At 24.4% G+C, this 16,524-nt stretch overlaps 1 protein-coding gene across 1 annotated transcript in view; it reads left to right on the top strand.

Moving 5' to 3' along the window:
- LOC101239131 (dynactin subunit 4) overlaps positions 1–16,524 on the top strand; it is a 45,511-nt gene that overhangs the window by 10,756 nt on the left and 18,231 nt on the right. Inside the window, exons 2-9 of the mRNA XM_065796244.1 lie at positions 1,504–1,574; positions 4,986–5,176; positions 8,133–8,278; positions 8,397–8,482; positions 8,613–8,722; positions 11,669–11,778; positions 11,846–11,919; positions 13,810–13,873. Coding sequence (XP_065652316.1) covers positions 1,504–1,574; positions 4,986–5,176; positions 8,133–8,278; positions 8,397–8,482; positions 8,613–8,722; positions 11,669–11,778; positions 11,846–11,919; positions 13,810–13,873 — 852 coding nt within the window. The remainder of the gene's footprint in view (positions 1–1,503; positions 1,575–4,985; positions 5,177–8,132; positions 8,279–8,396; positions 8,483–8,612; positions 8,723–11,668; positions 11,779–11,845; positions 11,920–13,809; positions 13,874–16,524) is intronic.

Genomic DNA, 16,524 nt, shown 5'->3' with positions numbered 1-16,524 from the left:
CAAATTTTACTCAAAATATCATTGTTTTAGATAAGGTAAGATTTTAGACAAATTATGCTGACTCAGCATCAAAAAATGCAAATTTAATTTTTATTTTGAAAAGTTAAAGTTTTAATGTAATTTCCTTATATAAAAAATTAAAAACAAGTTTAGAAATTTTATAAATAAAAAGTTAGACTTAATGGGGGTGAGCCACCTTAAGTCTCATCCTTTTACTATGACTTCATCTTTTCTCTTCCAATAACTTCCAACTCTAGTATTAGTTGCTCACAGCCTTTTTGGAAGTGAATATGTTTAAAAAAAAAAGAAAACAAAAAAAAAAAAAAAAAGTGAGGTGTAGGGCTTACATATGTAAACATTATTATGTTTGTTAAAACATGGAGGCATCAGAACATTGGTGTTAAAAAATAACCAGTATCTTGATTTAATTGGTATATCAATTGATCGGTCTTGAAAGCCTTAAAACTTTAGTTTTAAAAATTCTGTGAAATACTGTCTGTCATCTGCAAAGAAGCATCATTTAAATGATCATAGCACATCTGGTCCAAGTGAAAACAATAGTTTTCTTTGGTGTCTTGATGCAATTACTATTTTTAAATTACATGAAGCAGCAGTAGCCGAATGAATTAAATAGTGAATATTTCAAGACTTTTGGAAAAAATTCAAAAATATTCACACTTATTATTTTGCATTTCATTAATATAAATTTCCACTTATTTGTAATGTTTGTTTACTTGGAGTTTTGTGGTCTTTCCAATACATTTAGATGTTCTGCATCAAAATACACAATATATTTAATTATTTATATATTATTATAAATTTTTATTTAAAATATAAAATATTTTTTATGAAATATAAAAATATATTTTTATAAAATATAAAATATTTTTATTTAAAATATAAAATATTTTATTTAATTGTAAAACTTCACAATAAAATGTTGCCTGAAAAATATTATAGAATTGTATTTTTTTTAAAAGTATTAAAAATGATACACTAAAATCTTATATTTTAAAGTTTTTTTTTTTTTACATTTTCCACAAAATCATAATCTGAAATATCAGAAAACATTAAACATGATTTTGCAATCAATTTTAGTTTCTTTAGTTAATGAGCTAACTCCTAAGGTGTTCATGGACATTTTTCTTGCATTGTTCTTAAATTATTGGCAAGTGTACATTGACAAATTAGTAAAATATGTAAAGCCAAAAAAAAAAAACTAACATTTTTTTCACCATTAAAATATATACTTTTGTATTCTCTTGAACTCTAAAGAAACAAAATTCTAAATTTTTAGCTTTACTTCTAACTCAGGCTCATCCCAGGCTCCTCCACTCCTGATACATTATTATCTAAAATAAAGTGCAATTAGTTTTTACAGGATTTTAATATATTTTAGATTATATGTAGAAATCTGATTTAGATAACATATATTAATTATTAATTATATATTAATTATTAATTATATATATTATTGTTGGTAGTTTATATTTTTTTCTTTAGGTTGATTCATTTTATTGTCCAAACTGTTTGGAAAACATGCCATCTGCTGAAGCAAAATTAAAAAAAAATCGGTATAATAAAGTTTATAAACATTTATTTATTAGTGGTTTATTATACAAGCTTAAAATTTTTTTCTTTTGGTGCCTAGAATGTTACATATGTTTCTTGGTAATTTAAAAATGCCTAATATGAAACCTATTTCTTACTATTAGTTTAATTTTCCTGCCTTATGTTTTAGTGATAAATAGGACCAAAATAATGCTACCAACATAAGTGAAATACTACTCAGAAATAATTAGTTTTTTTTTTAAGTAACAGAATAAACATTCCTAAGTATGTAGTAAAGAAAGGTTTAGCAAAGAAAAATTCAATGTTTAGAAAAGTAGTGTAATAAAAGTAAAAATTTATGGTAAAAACTTTTATTTCTGCAATTTTCTTCAATGGAAATCAGGTGCAAGGTGCTTCCCATTCCAACAGTATTTGATATCACTTTGGTACCCTCATTTGTTATATATCTTTGGTACCTCCATTACTTTATTCTAATGTATCTTGCCTCATCAATGAATAAACTGAATAAATTAAGAATATTAGGCAAATAACTTAAATGATTATAGAGAAAGTTTGATTAAGGAGAAAGTTTGACCAAGGATTTTTAAACTTTCAACTGTGTTTCTCATAAATTCTTCATAGTTATTTTTTAGTTATCCAAAAATTTTTTTACAATCTCTGCAATGAAGACTATGCAGCTCATCTAATATTATTTATAATTGCATCTTTAATAACTGTTGAGTTTAGGGTCTATCAAATATGACAGTTTTTTATTTCTTATTGCTTAAACCTGGAAAAGCTTTGCAAATGTAATGGAAATATGTATAAGAAACTAAAAAAAGTTATCTGCCCAAACTTGCCCCATTTTGAAATAATGTGGTTTTTAAAAGCTCATTTTATAAAAAAATTAGCGGCATAAAAGCCAAATGACATAAATTACCTTTATTTTTATGTTTTGAAAGTGTGAAATATATGTATATTCACATTAAAAAGTTTTGTAAAGGAAAAAAATGTTTTTTCCTTTACAAAACTTTTTAATGTGAATATATATATATATATATATATATATATATATATATATATATATATATATATATATATATGCATGCAAATGTTAATATAATTTTTCTCTCACTTAGATATAAAGTTTACTAAATATCAATTTTATTTAGTTATTGAGGACAGAATTTAGATGAATAGAAATGAATTACTTTAAGATTTACTTTTTGATTACATTTTTTTTACAAAAAAAAAAAGTTATATTATCCCCCCCCCCCCTCCCCACCATTTTTACATCATAGAGCAAATTTTCTGCAATTTTGAATAAATATTTTCAAAAAAATTAATTTTTGGCCTAATTTTAAGTTATTCCTGATCACTGTGTGGTGAATTCAATTTGAATTCTCTATTGATTAGATAGTAAATTCAAATTGTTTTTTATTTGCTAATGCTGAAAATTTTCCTAAGGTTAGAAGGCAATCGAAAAATTATTTTACCACTCTGCCACTTTATAAGGAAACAGTTCAAATTTTGGTTGACAAGTTTAAGTAGACATGCAGTGTTTATGAAGAAAGATCTGGCCACTCTTGTATTATTGTTACAATGGTAGACTGATCCATACTTTTTTTGGTATTTCAGTCACAAGTATATGTACATTAAAGAATAAATCGCTGGGATCAAATGATGGATATTTTATTTAATATGTATTTCTTTAATCATAATAATTATGATTTAATATATCTATCTATATTAAAGAAAAAAGAGCTAGGAGTGCCACAATGGTTCCTAATGATATTTTCATTATACAAATAAAAATTTTGAGTTTTTTTTTTAATTTCTATCGTTAAGAAAAAATGCCATTGTTTAGAAAAAATGGATTTTTTTTTATTTATTTATTAAAGTTAACCTTTTTTATAATTTGAAAAGGTTTTTCAAAAAATAAAGAATACTCTAAAAATGAAATAAATAAAAAAATTAAAACCTCTAAAGTTCTTTTTTTTTTTTTATTTATTTTCAAAAAATAAATAAAAAAATAAAAAGAACTTTAGAGGTTTAACTGAAAATAAAAAGATTATCAGGGATTTAATTGAGAATAAAAAGAATTTCAAAAACTCCTACATGTGAAACATTTGATTTCTAAAGTATCTTTTATTAATGCAAAATACCACTATCAAGATGAGTTGAAAATTATGACAGATCAATAAGCATGTAAAAAGTTATATTTTCTATTGATTAGAAAAAGAAGCAGAAAGCAAATGAATATTTAAGTTTTTTCCTTAAGTTTTCAATTTTGAAAGATGGGATCAAAGAGTAATTGTGAAAAAAAAACTGTTGATAATTAGTTTGCAGATCTCACCATTACTTATTTTTTTAAATTGTTTTGAAAACTACTTTTACTGTTATAAATATGTCAAATGTGTTTAGTCAATGGCACTCTTTGTTAGAGCATGCTTGGGATAACTTTTCTATACCTCATCATATTTCTCCTTTCTATAGTGAGCGAACTGGAAGGATGGCATTAACTAAATTACTTTTTCACCATCTCTCTGTCCAACGCAAAGCTAGAAAAATTTTTTGCAAGTTTAATTTAGTTAAAACTGACTTAAGATGTTTTTTGTTGACTCAAAGATTAGAACATTAGTTGAGAGTAATCCTCCTGCAAAAAGGGTTACCATTATACAAGCAATAGAAAAACAGGTATTGAAAAAATATTGTCATCCATTAACAATACTGCAAAAAGTAAAGAAACGAAAAGAAACTAGTGACGAATAAAATAACGAAAACAAACATTTGTTGTTTGCACCTTTTTTTATTTAATATTTTTTTGTTATTGTTGTTTTACTATTCTTATTTGAATCTTAGTATATTGTTATTATTATTATTTAATATGTTTTTATCTCTGTTTAAGCCATATTTCTTTCTCTAATTCACACCTATTTCTAGACTAATTGCCCTTGCTAGTGGATTATATATCTACAAAAAATTATGTATAAAGTTGTAAACATTTTTTTGGATCTAAACTTGTATGTATCATACTTATAAACATTTTTTGGGCTTTAGTATAAACAGTGAAAAAAAAAATATTTTGCAGAGTCATAACATATTTTAAAGCAAAAATATTAGAGCCAACCAAAGGAAAATAAATATGGTTTTCTAATTCCTAGATATTGTCCTAGATAAAAATAATTCAAAAAAAGATTTTACATTTTCTGCACCAAAATCTGTTGAATAGTGTTGTTTATATTTAACTTTTAATTTAGCATGAAATTATGAATAAAATTATATTAAAGAACAAAGTTATAAAAAATTTTTGTTCATAAAAACAATATACTTTAATTAAATTTGTAATTGTTAATTATATATTTTTAAATGTTAATTAAATATTTTAATATGAAAATAATTTAAGATTTTTTAATTTTTGCATTTTCATCAAGATGCGCAAATTGTTTTGACTGTCCAAGTTGCGGTCACACACTGTCTGTTAGAGCAACAGCGCTAGTTGGAGTTGATGAAAGCGCTACAACTGATCCAGGAAATCCATCGAGCTCTAAAAAGTATCATTATTTAAATTGCAGCTTTTGTCGTTGGACAACACGAGATGTTGGTTTGCTTGATCAGTCTGCTCGTTAGTAAATTTCAGTCTAATAATTTTTTTTATTATGTTTCTTTAGTTTTTTTTTATTACTATTGTTTCTTTAGTTTTTTTTGTATTTCTTTTTATTGATAATATAGGATCTCAAAGTGAAAAAAAAATGGTGATACGACACAAAAAAATTAAACAAAATCAGAAATAAAACTAAATTCAAAATTTTACCAGAGTAAAAAATGCATTGCTCAGTTCATATGCAAAAATATTTTTTATCAGTCAACATTATCTGGACTGTAATTATTTTATTTAGAAATTATTCCATTGTATGTACATTATCACTAATATAATAGCAATTATGGACAAATAAAACTCTTGATATCAATGTATGTTGCTTTTATCTGTCTCATAAGTCTTGCTGTTGAAATGCTATTAAAAGTAATAATTATTTTTTTTGGAAAACTAGTAACAAAACTATAGTATATCCAAGTTGTTGTTATAAGATCAAACTTAATATCAATATGTTGAGGTCCATGTTTACAAGCTAATTGATACTTCATTAAATGATTTTATCTCTTATACTCATTTTTTGGCCAAGTTGTTTTTTAGTAAACTTTCTAGTGTCTCTCTTAGTTACTTTTTCATTCATTGTTGCACATGTTGCGTTTAAAGGTACTCTAATTTCTTTTGCAACTACTTCTAAAATCTGTAATAAAACAACTTTTCTTAAATCTCTTTTTAAAATAAATATAATTTTCTATATATACTAAATAACTTCCTCAGTTACATGTTAGTTAAAAACTATAAAACTTCCTGAGCTAATACTTTATTACAAATTATTAAATTAATTTGAACTAGCTCTGTGAGAAAAGATGATTACACAATGATCGCACAAATTAAATTTAATCAACCTATAAATTTTATTGCAGAATTTGAATAAATTATAGTATAAAAGTATAATAAATGCAGAAATGATAATCTGTTTTAACAGAGCAGAAATATTAAATAGCTCGCATTAAGCCACCAAATAGTGTAAGTTTTTCATTGTTTATTCATACTCAATGGGTAAACAAAGCATGACTAAAAAAAGATTTAAAACATAGAATTTCAAGAAAGTATGTACATAATTTTACTTTCAATTCAATCTACTTTTTTGCTGATAAAGATGAATGGTAGAGTTAGACACCAAACATGTCCAGATTTTGTGTGTAAATAAATTTAAAACAAGACAAACTATATTTTCTTTTTTAAATACAATTTTATTTAATTATCATAACCTTAAAAGTCCATTGAGGCTTGCTGCAACACTTTTACTGGATCATAAAAAACAAGAAAGTGTGAGACAAAATAGATTTATAAACAATATTTTACAACTGTTTGCTATTTTTGAAAAGAAAGCAATGTATTTAAGTACATTAAGTAATTCAGTTACTATTATTTGACATATGGGTGGTGTTAATTATGTGGATCTTAAAAGAAGCCAAATTATATATAAATTTCAAAAATATTTTATAAAAACATCTCTAAAAAAACTATTTTTTTAAATGGTTTGAAAATTAATTTTTTTGATAACATTTAGGATAATTTTTTGATAATAAAGATGTTGAAAAGCAGCATCGATGTCATGAGTCTGTTGTAATTGCCTTAATTTATTGTTGAATTGATGTTAGGTTTTTTTTTGCCATTCTTTATTTAAAACCTAATGCATTAAAACACTGTCTAAAGTAGTTATACCATATACAAACAGACTGATCATGGTCTAATCAGGACTTGATGATTGAAAAACTTTTAAATCAGTTTTGTGTGAAAAAAAGAAATCTTATAATAAATAATAGGAATACTCTTTGATTCTTTTACTTTAAGTGTTAATAAGGGAACAACAGATTAACAAGGGACCAACAGATTGTTTTTTTTGACAGATTGTTTTTTTAGTTGAAAAGAGTGAGAGATTTTATACTCTGCAATTTGTTAGGCAAAAGATCAAGAAAACAGCTTTTGTATTTCAATATAGTCCTCAGTATTAATCAGCGTTTTGGTGGTAAAAAAAAAAGTTGATTCTAATAAAGAGGTTGGTTATGAACTGTTGATCTCATCATTGCCAGAAAAAATACTTTTACAATGTGGAATGTGCATACCTTCTTGGTAATATCAGAAGGGGGAAATAATTTCCAGAATGAGGAAAAAATAAGTATACAAGAATGTTTCCTATGGTTTGGTAGAAAACTTGAAGTTTAATCAATATATTGTAATATGTTAAGAAATTGTAATATATGTTTTTTGCTTTTTTGATCTCAAATTTTTGTCCCAATAACCATACCTATATTAATAAAAAAATTTATAAAAATGGCTAGCAACATGCTGGGTTAAATACAAACTTTTTACCACAAAAATTTCTTCATGCATTAGATATATCATATGTTTAAATCATGCTAGTTGACCCCAAAATGGACAAACTGTATAGTAACATATTGTTCAGAGTTTGCAAGCAGTAAATTTGAAATTATACAGTGTTATTTATCATTTATTGTATGTATATTATATATAAGGGCTTTTTTATTAGGAAAAAAAGTAGAAGTTATATGTAGCTATATAAGTTATGAGTAACCATCTTCATTGATAATTAATATTTCTTATATTGATACTGGTATGTCAAAAAAGAGAAAAAATCAATGCTGTTTTGAAAAATACTTTTTAATAGTGTACACAAATTTTTGGAAATATTTTCATCATTTAAAAGATTTATTGAGCTACTCAAGAAATTTTAACTTAATGGAAATGGTGTAAAAAATAAATAAGCCTAAAAAATGGTATACACTTAAGAGAAAGAAAAAGAGGAGAAAAATTTTTAAATTTCATAATAAACAAACATTTTTATTTAACTTATTTGATTTTGTTTATACTTGTAATGTTGGCTATTGTAATGTTCTTATCATTTTATTTGATTATTTTTTTTAGACAGTTTTAAAGATTAGTAAAAGATTGTTGTTTTTTTAAGCTAGTGGAGGTTGGCTTGATGTTGAACTTCCTTTTGCAAAAAACTTGCAGCTGCTATTAGATAATTATAAAAAATTAGCCCATCAAGACAAAATTGAAAAAGAGAGACAAAAAATTTCTAAAAGAAGAACAAATTTATATTTAATGGTATGTTTTATTATAATATATAAAATTAATTATTGTTCAATAGTGAATTTTTTTGCTTCCATATCTTAATAAACAATGATGCTACATATTTAATATCTTGTCAAAATTGTTTGATTAGGATCGATATGGCTATGCCCTTTCTCTTGGGAAAAAGAGGACAACTAGTATGGGTTCACCATCAAGTTCACCTTTGGCAAGGTCTAGGTATATTTGACCTTTAAAATATGCTAAGTAAATTAAAATTATATTAATTACAGTCTTTTTAAAAGATAAATCCTGTTTTTTAAGCTGTTCAGGTTAAATCTTTTAAATTTTTTTCTTTTTTTAAATTTAGTGTAAACTCCTCTATACATAAAGAAGCTGTTCCATTATTTTCAGATTCTTTGACTGATATTCCACCTATTGATGATTCATATTACACCAACTCAGTTTCTTTGGAGACTGGTAATTAAGTTATATACTATGTTTATTACAACATTATATAATTATATACTAACTGTAAAAACATTTATTTCAAGCAAGTTGGAAGTTGCTATCTAAATTTGTTTTTAAAACATATTTAACTATTTAACTTAAAGTTTTAACAAAGTAGTATATCTATCAAAAATAGTTATTGTAAGCGTTATAAATTTTTAGAAAAAAAGTTCATCTAAGTAACAGTGAAACAAGTGAGTTAATCTTAAAAACTAATTAAAAAAAAAAGATTTTTCGAATTTATTTTGTACTAAATGTTAGAGTTCTAAATAGTAAATATTAAAAAAAGGAAATAGTAAATATAAAAGAAAGGAAATAATAAATATAAAAGAACACAAATAGCAAATATACATGAAATAAAATAGTAAATATAAAATATTGAAATTATGGAATTGGCTTGTAGTGGGAGGTTGTTTCCATTTTTCTAGTTGTGGTAAGGTAAACCGAATGCAGCCTGCCAATTCCTAAAATAGAAAAATTAAAAGTTAGTACTTTGTCCTACCGATTTGTAGTACATGTTTTATTTTACATTTAATTTATAAGTGCTAGTTACACTTAATTTTACACAAAAAATGCGACATTCATTTATTTAATAGAATAGCTTTAACTATTTGTCTATAGATTATAACACTAATAATTAACTTTAGACTTAAGTTAAATAGCCTTAGTTAAAGTGCCTAAAATTACTGCACCATTTATAGAAATTCTATTCAGTTATTTAACAAAGAAAATTTATAAGAAAAAATTATTTTAAAACAATTTTCTGTTTAAAAACTTTTGGTTATTTGGACAAGCAAATATATATCACCACAGCTCTTCAAACTGCACTAAATCTCATAGGAACAAACTTTTTGATCATTGCTATTACTTAAAAGTAGATATTGTTGCTGATGTGCATTATCAAACAGGAGCATCGACTTGCTTTCAAAATGAAAATTTTGTTAACATACATATAGTTAAACATACTGAGTGGTTAAAATTATCTAAATACATAACAAAAAATAACCAACCAAACAAAAGAAAATAAACCAAGTTTACAAATAATCAGCCAAACATATATAAGGCAACACATAAGTAAGCTATATATATATACAAGTTAAGTCAATTTAGTATCCTTAAAATTGTAAAACCCTATTTTAATTTTATTCAAGTTTACGCAATCACTTATCTATTTTGATTGGTCTAGCAAATTGAAAAAATGTAAATCTTTTTGCCCATTAGAAATGAAAAAAATAAATATGATTCAAAAGTAATTGCATCTTATTATTGGATGTTGTTCTTGTTTTCTATTGAATGTTGTCTTAGCAAGTTGTAGCATCGACTGCTATGATTTTCCAAGAAGAAAAAACAAATAAATGAGTTTGATCTTTTGATCAAACTAAATTAGCCATTAATTCAATTTCAAATGTCTATATAAAAAAATTTATTACTAAAATATAAATTGTACAAGTTATAAAAAAAGAAGACAACAAATAATAAAAGTTTATAAAAAATTGACATATCAACCATAAAAATCAAATTTTTTGCTTATATTTTGTTAGCCTTGGTTGAGTTTATTTCTCAATAAACTGATAGTAAACTAATTGTATAATAAAATGATTGCAACAAAAGTTAACTTTACTATGTACTTATATTCATAATTATGTATCTATTATAGTTCATAACTATATAATTAATATAGTTTATAACTATATAGTTGACAATTAAATAAATAAAAGTACAAAGCATCAATAGTATCAGATTATTACATTCTATTATACCATAGTATGATGTAAGTTTTTATATCATTACAGTGCATTACTGTGTTTAGTGATTTAAAATAAAAGAGGCTAAGCTACAAAAAAAAAAGGATAAAAAAGTGATTTTTTTTTAGCTTAACCATTAGACAAACTTAATTTTTATGCGTTAAAATTTAAGTTAATTAACTTTAAGTTTAACTTTAAATTAAAAAATATTAAATAACTTATAAAATCTAGTTACTGCAGATACCACAGTATTGTGACCAAGTTTAAAAAAAAGTAGCTGATTACAAGTGTTGTATAACATTTGCTACTGTTAATGTTATTAAAATATATGTATATATATATGTTTGTGTGTGTGTATATATATATATATATATATATATATATATATATATATATATATATATATATATATATATATATATATATATATATATATATATATATATATATATACACACATAAAAAAAAGAAGTGATATAGAAAGAAGACATAACTTTGAAGGGGTGAGTTATATTAGTTTAAAAAGTTTAAAATTTTCAACAGATTTCAAACAAACAAAAAAAATTTAAATTTTTTTTTATTGTTTTGTTGTTAATGATTCTCTGTTTAAAAGCACTCAAAGGAACATTAATTTGTTTGGTATTAATAATAAACCTTTAATAATCAATTAATGATAAACCGTTAATAATCAATCAATAATAAGCCGTTAATAATCAATAAAATAAACAAAGTTTTAAGTTATCAATATAGATATTTAGATAATATGGGTCTATATGTCAATGTGTTTTGTGTCAGTAAGAATCTAATGCTTTTACAACAAAAAATAAATAATTTTTAATAAATACAACAAAAAATACCTTTAAAAGAAAACTTGTAAAAATTAGAAGTCTGACTATAATTCTAGTTCATTTTTCATGAATAAATTTTTATGTTCCTGATTTTTGGTGGTTAACAGCTCCTAATTCTTAATTAGTAATTATATACAGGGAATTATGGCACTATAATAAAATTATTAATATAAATTTTATAATTTCTAATATACAATAAATAAAGATTAGGTACTAGGTAAATAGATAAAAAATTGGTTACTGGTTACAAAGGTTATTATAAATGCCATTTCCAATGTATAAATACAAAATATTATGTTTGGTTTTAATTTTTATGTTTTTAGTGTTAAATTTAAATCAATCATTACAAACTCCGGGTACTCAACCACACTATGCAAAACAGTTATACCCTAAACAAAAACATTTGATGGTTCGAAGGTCTCAGAGATGCAAGGTTTGTAAAAAAAAATAATAGTTGAATAAAGATAATTTTTGTTTTTAATGATTCTTTATTTATTTAGGAGTGTGAACACAATTTGTGTAAGCCAGAATTTAATCCTTCTTCAATAAAGTTTAAAATTCAACTTGGTGGAATGTAAGTTTTTTTTTAAAGTTAATAATGTAAGTTTTTAGAGGTCATGTATTTCTACCAGAAAATCCGTAGTATACATGTACCCCTAACAGAAAGAAAGTATGCATTAATTCCTGACATTTACAAATCTGAAAATATCATGAATCTATGATCTTTTTTTATTACAACTATAAAGTAAAAACTTTCATATTTTTTATTTTTTTGTTTGTTTTGCAATTATTCATTATTATGAGTCTTTCAGGTTTTGGAAAGGGAATTTTAAAAATCCATAAGTCAGTGAGTCAATGCTTTAAAAGCATTGGTTAAATTATGAAAATATATATATACATAATATGGACTTATTTGATTTAGTGTTTTTTCCATTAAACTATTTTAAGTGTAAATCCAATATGTAACCATTATGCTTCTAAATTTTTAAATTTATTGGGTCTAAAAGTAGACTCAACATTATAAGTTAACAGATTACACTGATCAACATTATAAGTTAACAGATGAGAAATTCAAAGATTCAAACTGTAAGAGTAACAGAAAGCTATCACAAAAATCAGCACTTAAATTTATGCAGTCTTCACATTGCATAAATTTATGTGGTCTTCACATTGCATAAATTTATGTGGTCTTCACATTGCATAAATTTATGTGGTCTTCACATTGCATAAATTTATGCAGTCTTCACATTGCATAAATTTATGTGGTCTTCACATTGCATAAATTTAAGTGCTGTTAAATAAGTTTAAGTTAATTCTGACAAACTTCTATTTATTATCCAATTTATTTACCCAAAACAAATTAAATCAAATTGCTGTTGAACTTTTTACTCAAGAATAGACATTTTGCTATACCAAAAAATTAAAACAAAAACCATGTCAACCAATCATGTCAAACAGATTAAAAGCAAGTCAAAGAAGCAGATTGCCACATAAGAGACTGAAGCCTTAAGAAGGCGCAGATAAGGTGCAGAAGGTGCAGATAAAGAGCAAGTCAAAGATACCGATCGTGACGCAAATGCCCTAGAAAATGAGGCAAAAAAGGCAGTTCAAAGTTTCAGAACAAGAATTGCCAACTCATAAGAAACGGGCCTATTTGATTGCAACAATGCCAATAGTTTATGAAAATAGGATTAAACAGTCTGATTTAGGCCCAATGAACCAGGTCTGTTTGGTTGCAAAGCATAATGCTTTTAAAGCTGAAAGGGGATCCTGAACCTTTTCCAGAGTTGTTAAAAGCATTCACCATCAAAAATTACCCCTAATCATAATAAGCTCCTTCTACAATTTTGTAATAATGCCCTTGCGTTTATATATATTTATACTATTAGGATTAGTTGATAAAAAGGGAAGAATTAGTTGATGCTTTAAATTAGCTTTAACTTTTTTTTTTCATGGACATATATTAATGCATTTCATATATATCTCATATAATAATTAAATTAAACATACAATTCATATAAACACATAAATTCTATATTTTAAAGTTTTTGATTAATTTTATTTAATTTAAACCAGATAGTATTTTGACTCCTGCTCCTAAAGTTGGTCTTAAGAATTTTTAACTGGGCATTTACTTATATATCAAATCACTTTTGTAATAAAATCAGTATGTATGTATGTATGTATGTATGTATGTATGTATGTATGTATGTATGTATGTATGTATGTATGAAATATATATTTTTTAAACTTTACCTAAACAAAACATGAAATGGTTTTTTAAAAAGATTGACTTTTCCATTAAATTATTCAACCCAAACCTTTTGTAAATGTATGTGTTTTCAGATTTCAGCAGATTTTAGTCAGAGTATTTAATTATTACTTTAATATCATTGTGTAAATATTTACTTTTTACTGCTTATTAATTGTAAACTTAAATTTATATAAATAAATTTATATTTAGGCAGTACTGTCCCATCCTTCAAATTCACAAGAATTTTCACAATACACATCTTTATCAAGATGAAGTAAGTTTATCTCTCTCTCTCTCTCTCTCTCTCTCTCTTTTCTATATATATATATATATATATATATATATATATATATATATATATATATATATATATATATATATATATATATATATATATATATATATATATATATATATATATATATGTATGTATGTATGTATATATATATATATATGTATGTATGTATGTATGTATGTATGAAATATATATTTTTTAAACTTTACCTAAACAAAACATGAAATGGTTTTTTAAAAAGATTGACTTTTCCATTAAATTATTCAACTAGCTTTTTTTCAATTAGAATCTTGTTGAATATAAACACAAGCACATAAATAAAATAAATTATATAAAACTCTCAGATAAATTGAACAATAAATTTTATTGCACAATCATTTAGATCAAGTAGGTTGTTATTTTATATAAAAGATTGTAACTTAATTTTATAAAAACATTATAAAAGATCTAAATTTTAAAGTAATTTAATTCTTAATTTAAATTTTCTAATATAGTTATAATTTTTTGAGCTTTGCTATGTTTTACTTGAGTTGTATATTTTTTATTATTATTATTATTTTATTTTTAGTTAAGATTTCATTCCTTTTTTAGTAAGTTTTTTTTTGTAATTCTCTTGTCTGTAAAATTTTGCTTTTTTTTGCCTTTTGTAATTGTTTTTAAAATATCAAAAAAGCTATGGTCATATTGTCACTACAAAATATTATATGCATGGTCAGGTATAGTGTGCATTTGTGCATTCATACATACACACAATGTATGTATTACATACATACATACATACATACATACATACATACATACATACATATACATACATAAATACATACATACATACATACATACATACATACATACATACATACATACATACATACATACATACACACATACACACATACATACATACATACATACATACATACATACATACATACATTCATACACACATATATATGCGCACATCCTTATTTGAATACCACGCATCATATCAAACTTATCGGCAGCATATAAAACATAGATAAAGTGAGATATGCATAGACAGCTGATCTAGCTCAATAAGCAAGTGAAGTAATAGAAAAATTATATAAAAGTACAGAAACCATAGTGAGATAAGAGTAATAATCAGGAGCATGCTGGGTGTATTGACACAACTGTGTCAATACACCCAGCATGATCCAAGTGTGAATTGCTTACTTCTTGATCTTATTGAAAAGTAGCATGACCAACAAGAGCCACCTAAACTTTTTAACGGAGTTGCAACCTCTATGTAATCCATGATGAATGTAGGGAATGAAAAAGGTTAATGAAAGTTTCATACAATCTTTTCCATGATTCTCCTGTCAGAAGAGCTGATTATTTAACTGTCACTTAATGTGAAAATTTTCCCTATGCATTTTGCTCGACATTCTGGATCTAAGACCAAAAAGTAGCAGAGAGCAGAGACATTATTTGAAAAATCTATGCACAATAGACTTTACAACTTTCTGGAGAAATTCAAATGTCTTTATAAAAATCAGTATGGGTTTAGAAACAATTATTCAACAACTCATGCACTAATTGATATAAATAAAATAATTAGAACAGCTTTGGACAATAAATTGTTTGCATGTGGTGTTTTTGTTGACCTCTAGAAAGCTTTTGATACAGTTGATAATTCCATTCTAATCAGAAAGTTGGAGTACTATGGTATCAGAGGCACAACACTCCAATGATTTTCTTCTTATCTTCAAAATAAACACAATTTGTTTCTATTAATGGGATAGAATATGAATTATAAAAATCAACAAATGGTGTCCCACAAGGCTCTGTATTAGGACCATTGTTTTTCCTTAACTTTGTTAATGATCTTAATACCTCTCTGAAGTTTTCCACTGCTTACCACTTCGCTGATGATACCAATCTGCTTTTAATAGACAAATCACTTAAAAAAATAAACAAAAAAAAACCATGACTTAGTCATGGTTTTTATTTTTGTTTATAGACCATCAATTAAATATCGTTGTATTTAATTGATGGTCATATTATATTTTTGTTTAGACCATCAATTAAATATCAGAGCATATGCACATGGAATAGTCTCCCCCACAGTTAAAATCTCTCCCTACATTTTCCAAATTCAAAAACAGTCTATTTACTTTTTTATTAAACAAGTATTCTTCCTAATTTCTATGCTACTCTGCTGCTAACTATCTACTATCCATTTTAACTTTATTCATTTCAATGCTGATTTATTACTACTTATACTTGCTCTATCTTAACTTTTTCTCTAATTAATATTATTTTTATATCACTATTCTATTTCCAACTATCACTATTATAAGTATTACTATTTTTATTATTGTTATTATTATTGTTGCTATTGTTATTATTATTACTATTAATACTATTGTTATTATTATTATTTTTATTATTATTAATAGAGTTGTTATTTTTATTGTTAGTATTATTATTATTTTGATTATTATTACCAATAACTGGAGTTTTTATTATTATTGCCTATTATTATTACCGATACTTATATTACAATATTATTTATAATGTTGTTACTGTATTATATACTATATTATTATATACTATATTATTATATACTATATTATATACTATATTATTATAATCTACTTCTCTTTTAT

Source organism: Hydra vulgaris, chromosome 04 (genome assembly GCF_038396675.1).
Source record: "Hydra vulgaris chromosome 04, alternate assembly HydraT2T_AEP".
Classification (NCBI taxonomy): domain Eukaryota; kingdom Metazoa; phylum Cnidaria; class Hydrozoa; order Anthoathecata; family Hydridae; genus Hydra; species Hydra vulgaris.
Note: the sequence above shows the minus strand (reverse complement) of the source record. Positions and strands in the feature narration are given on the sequence as shown.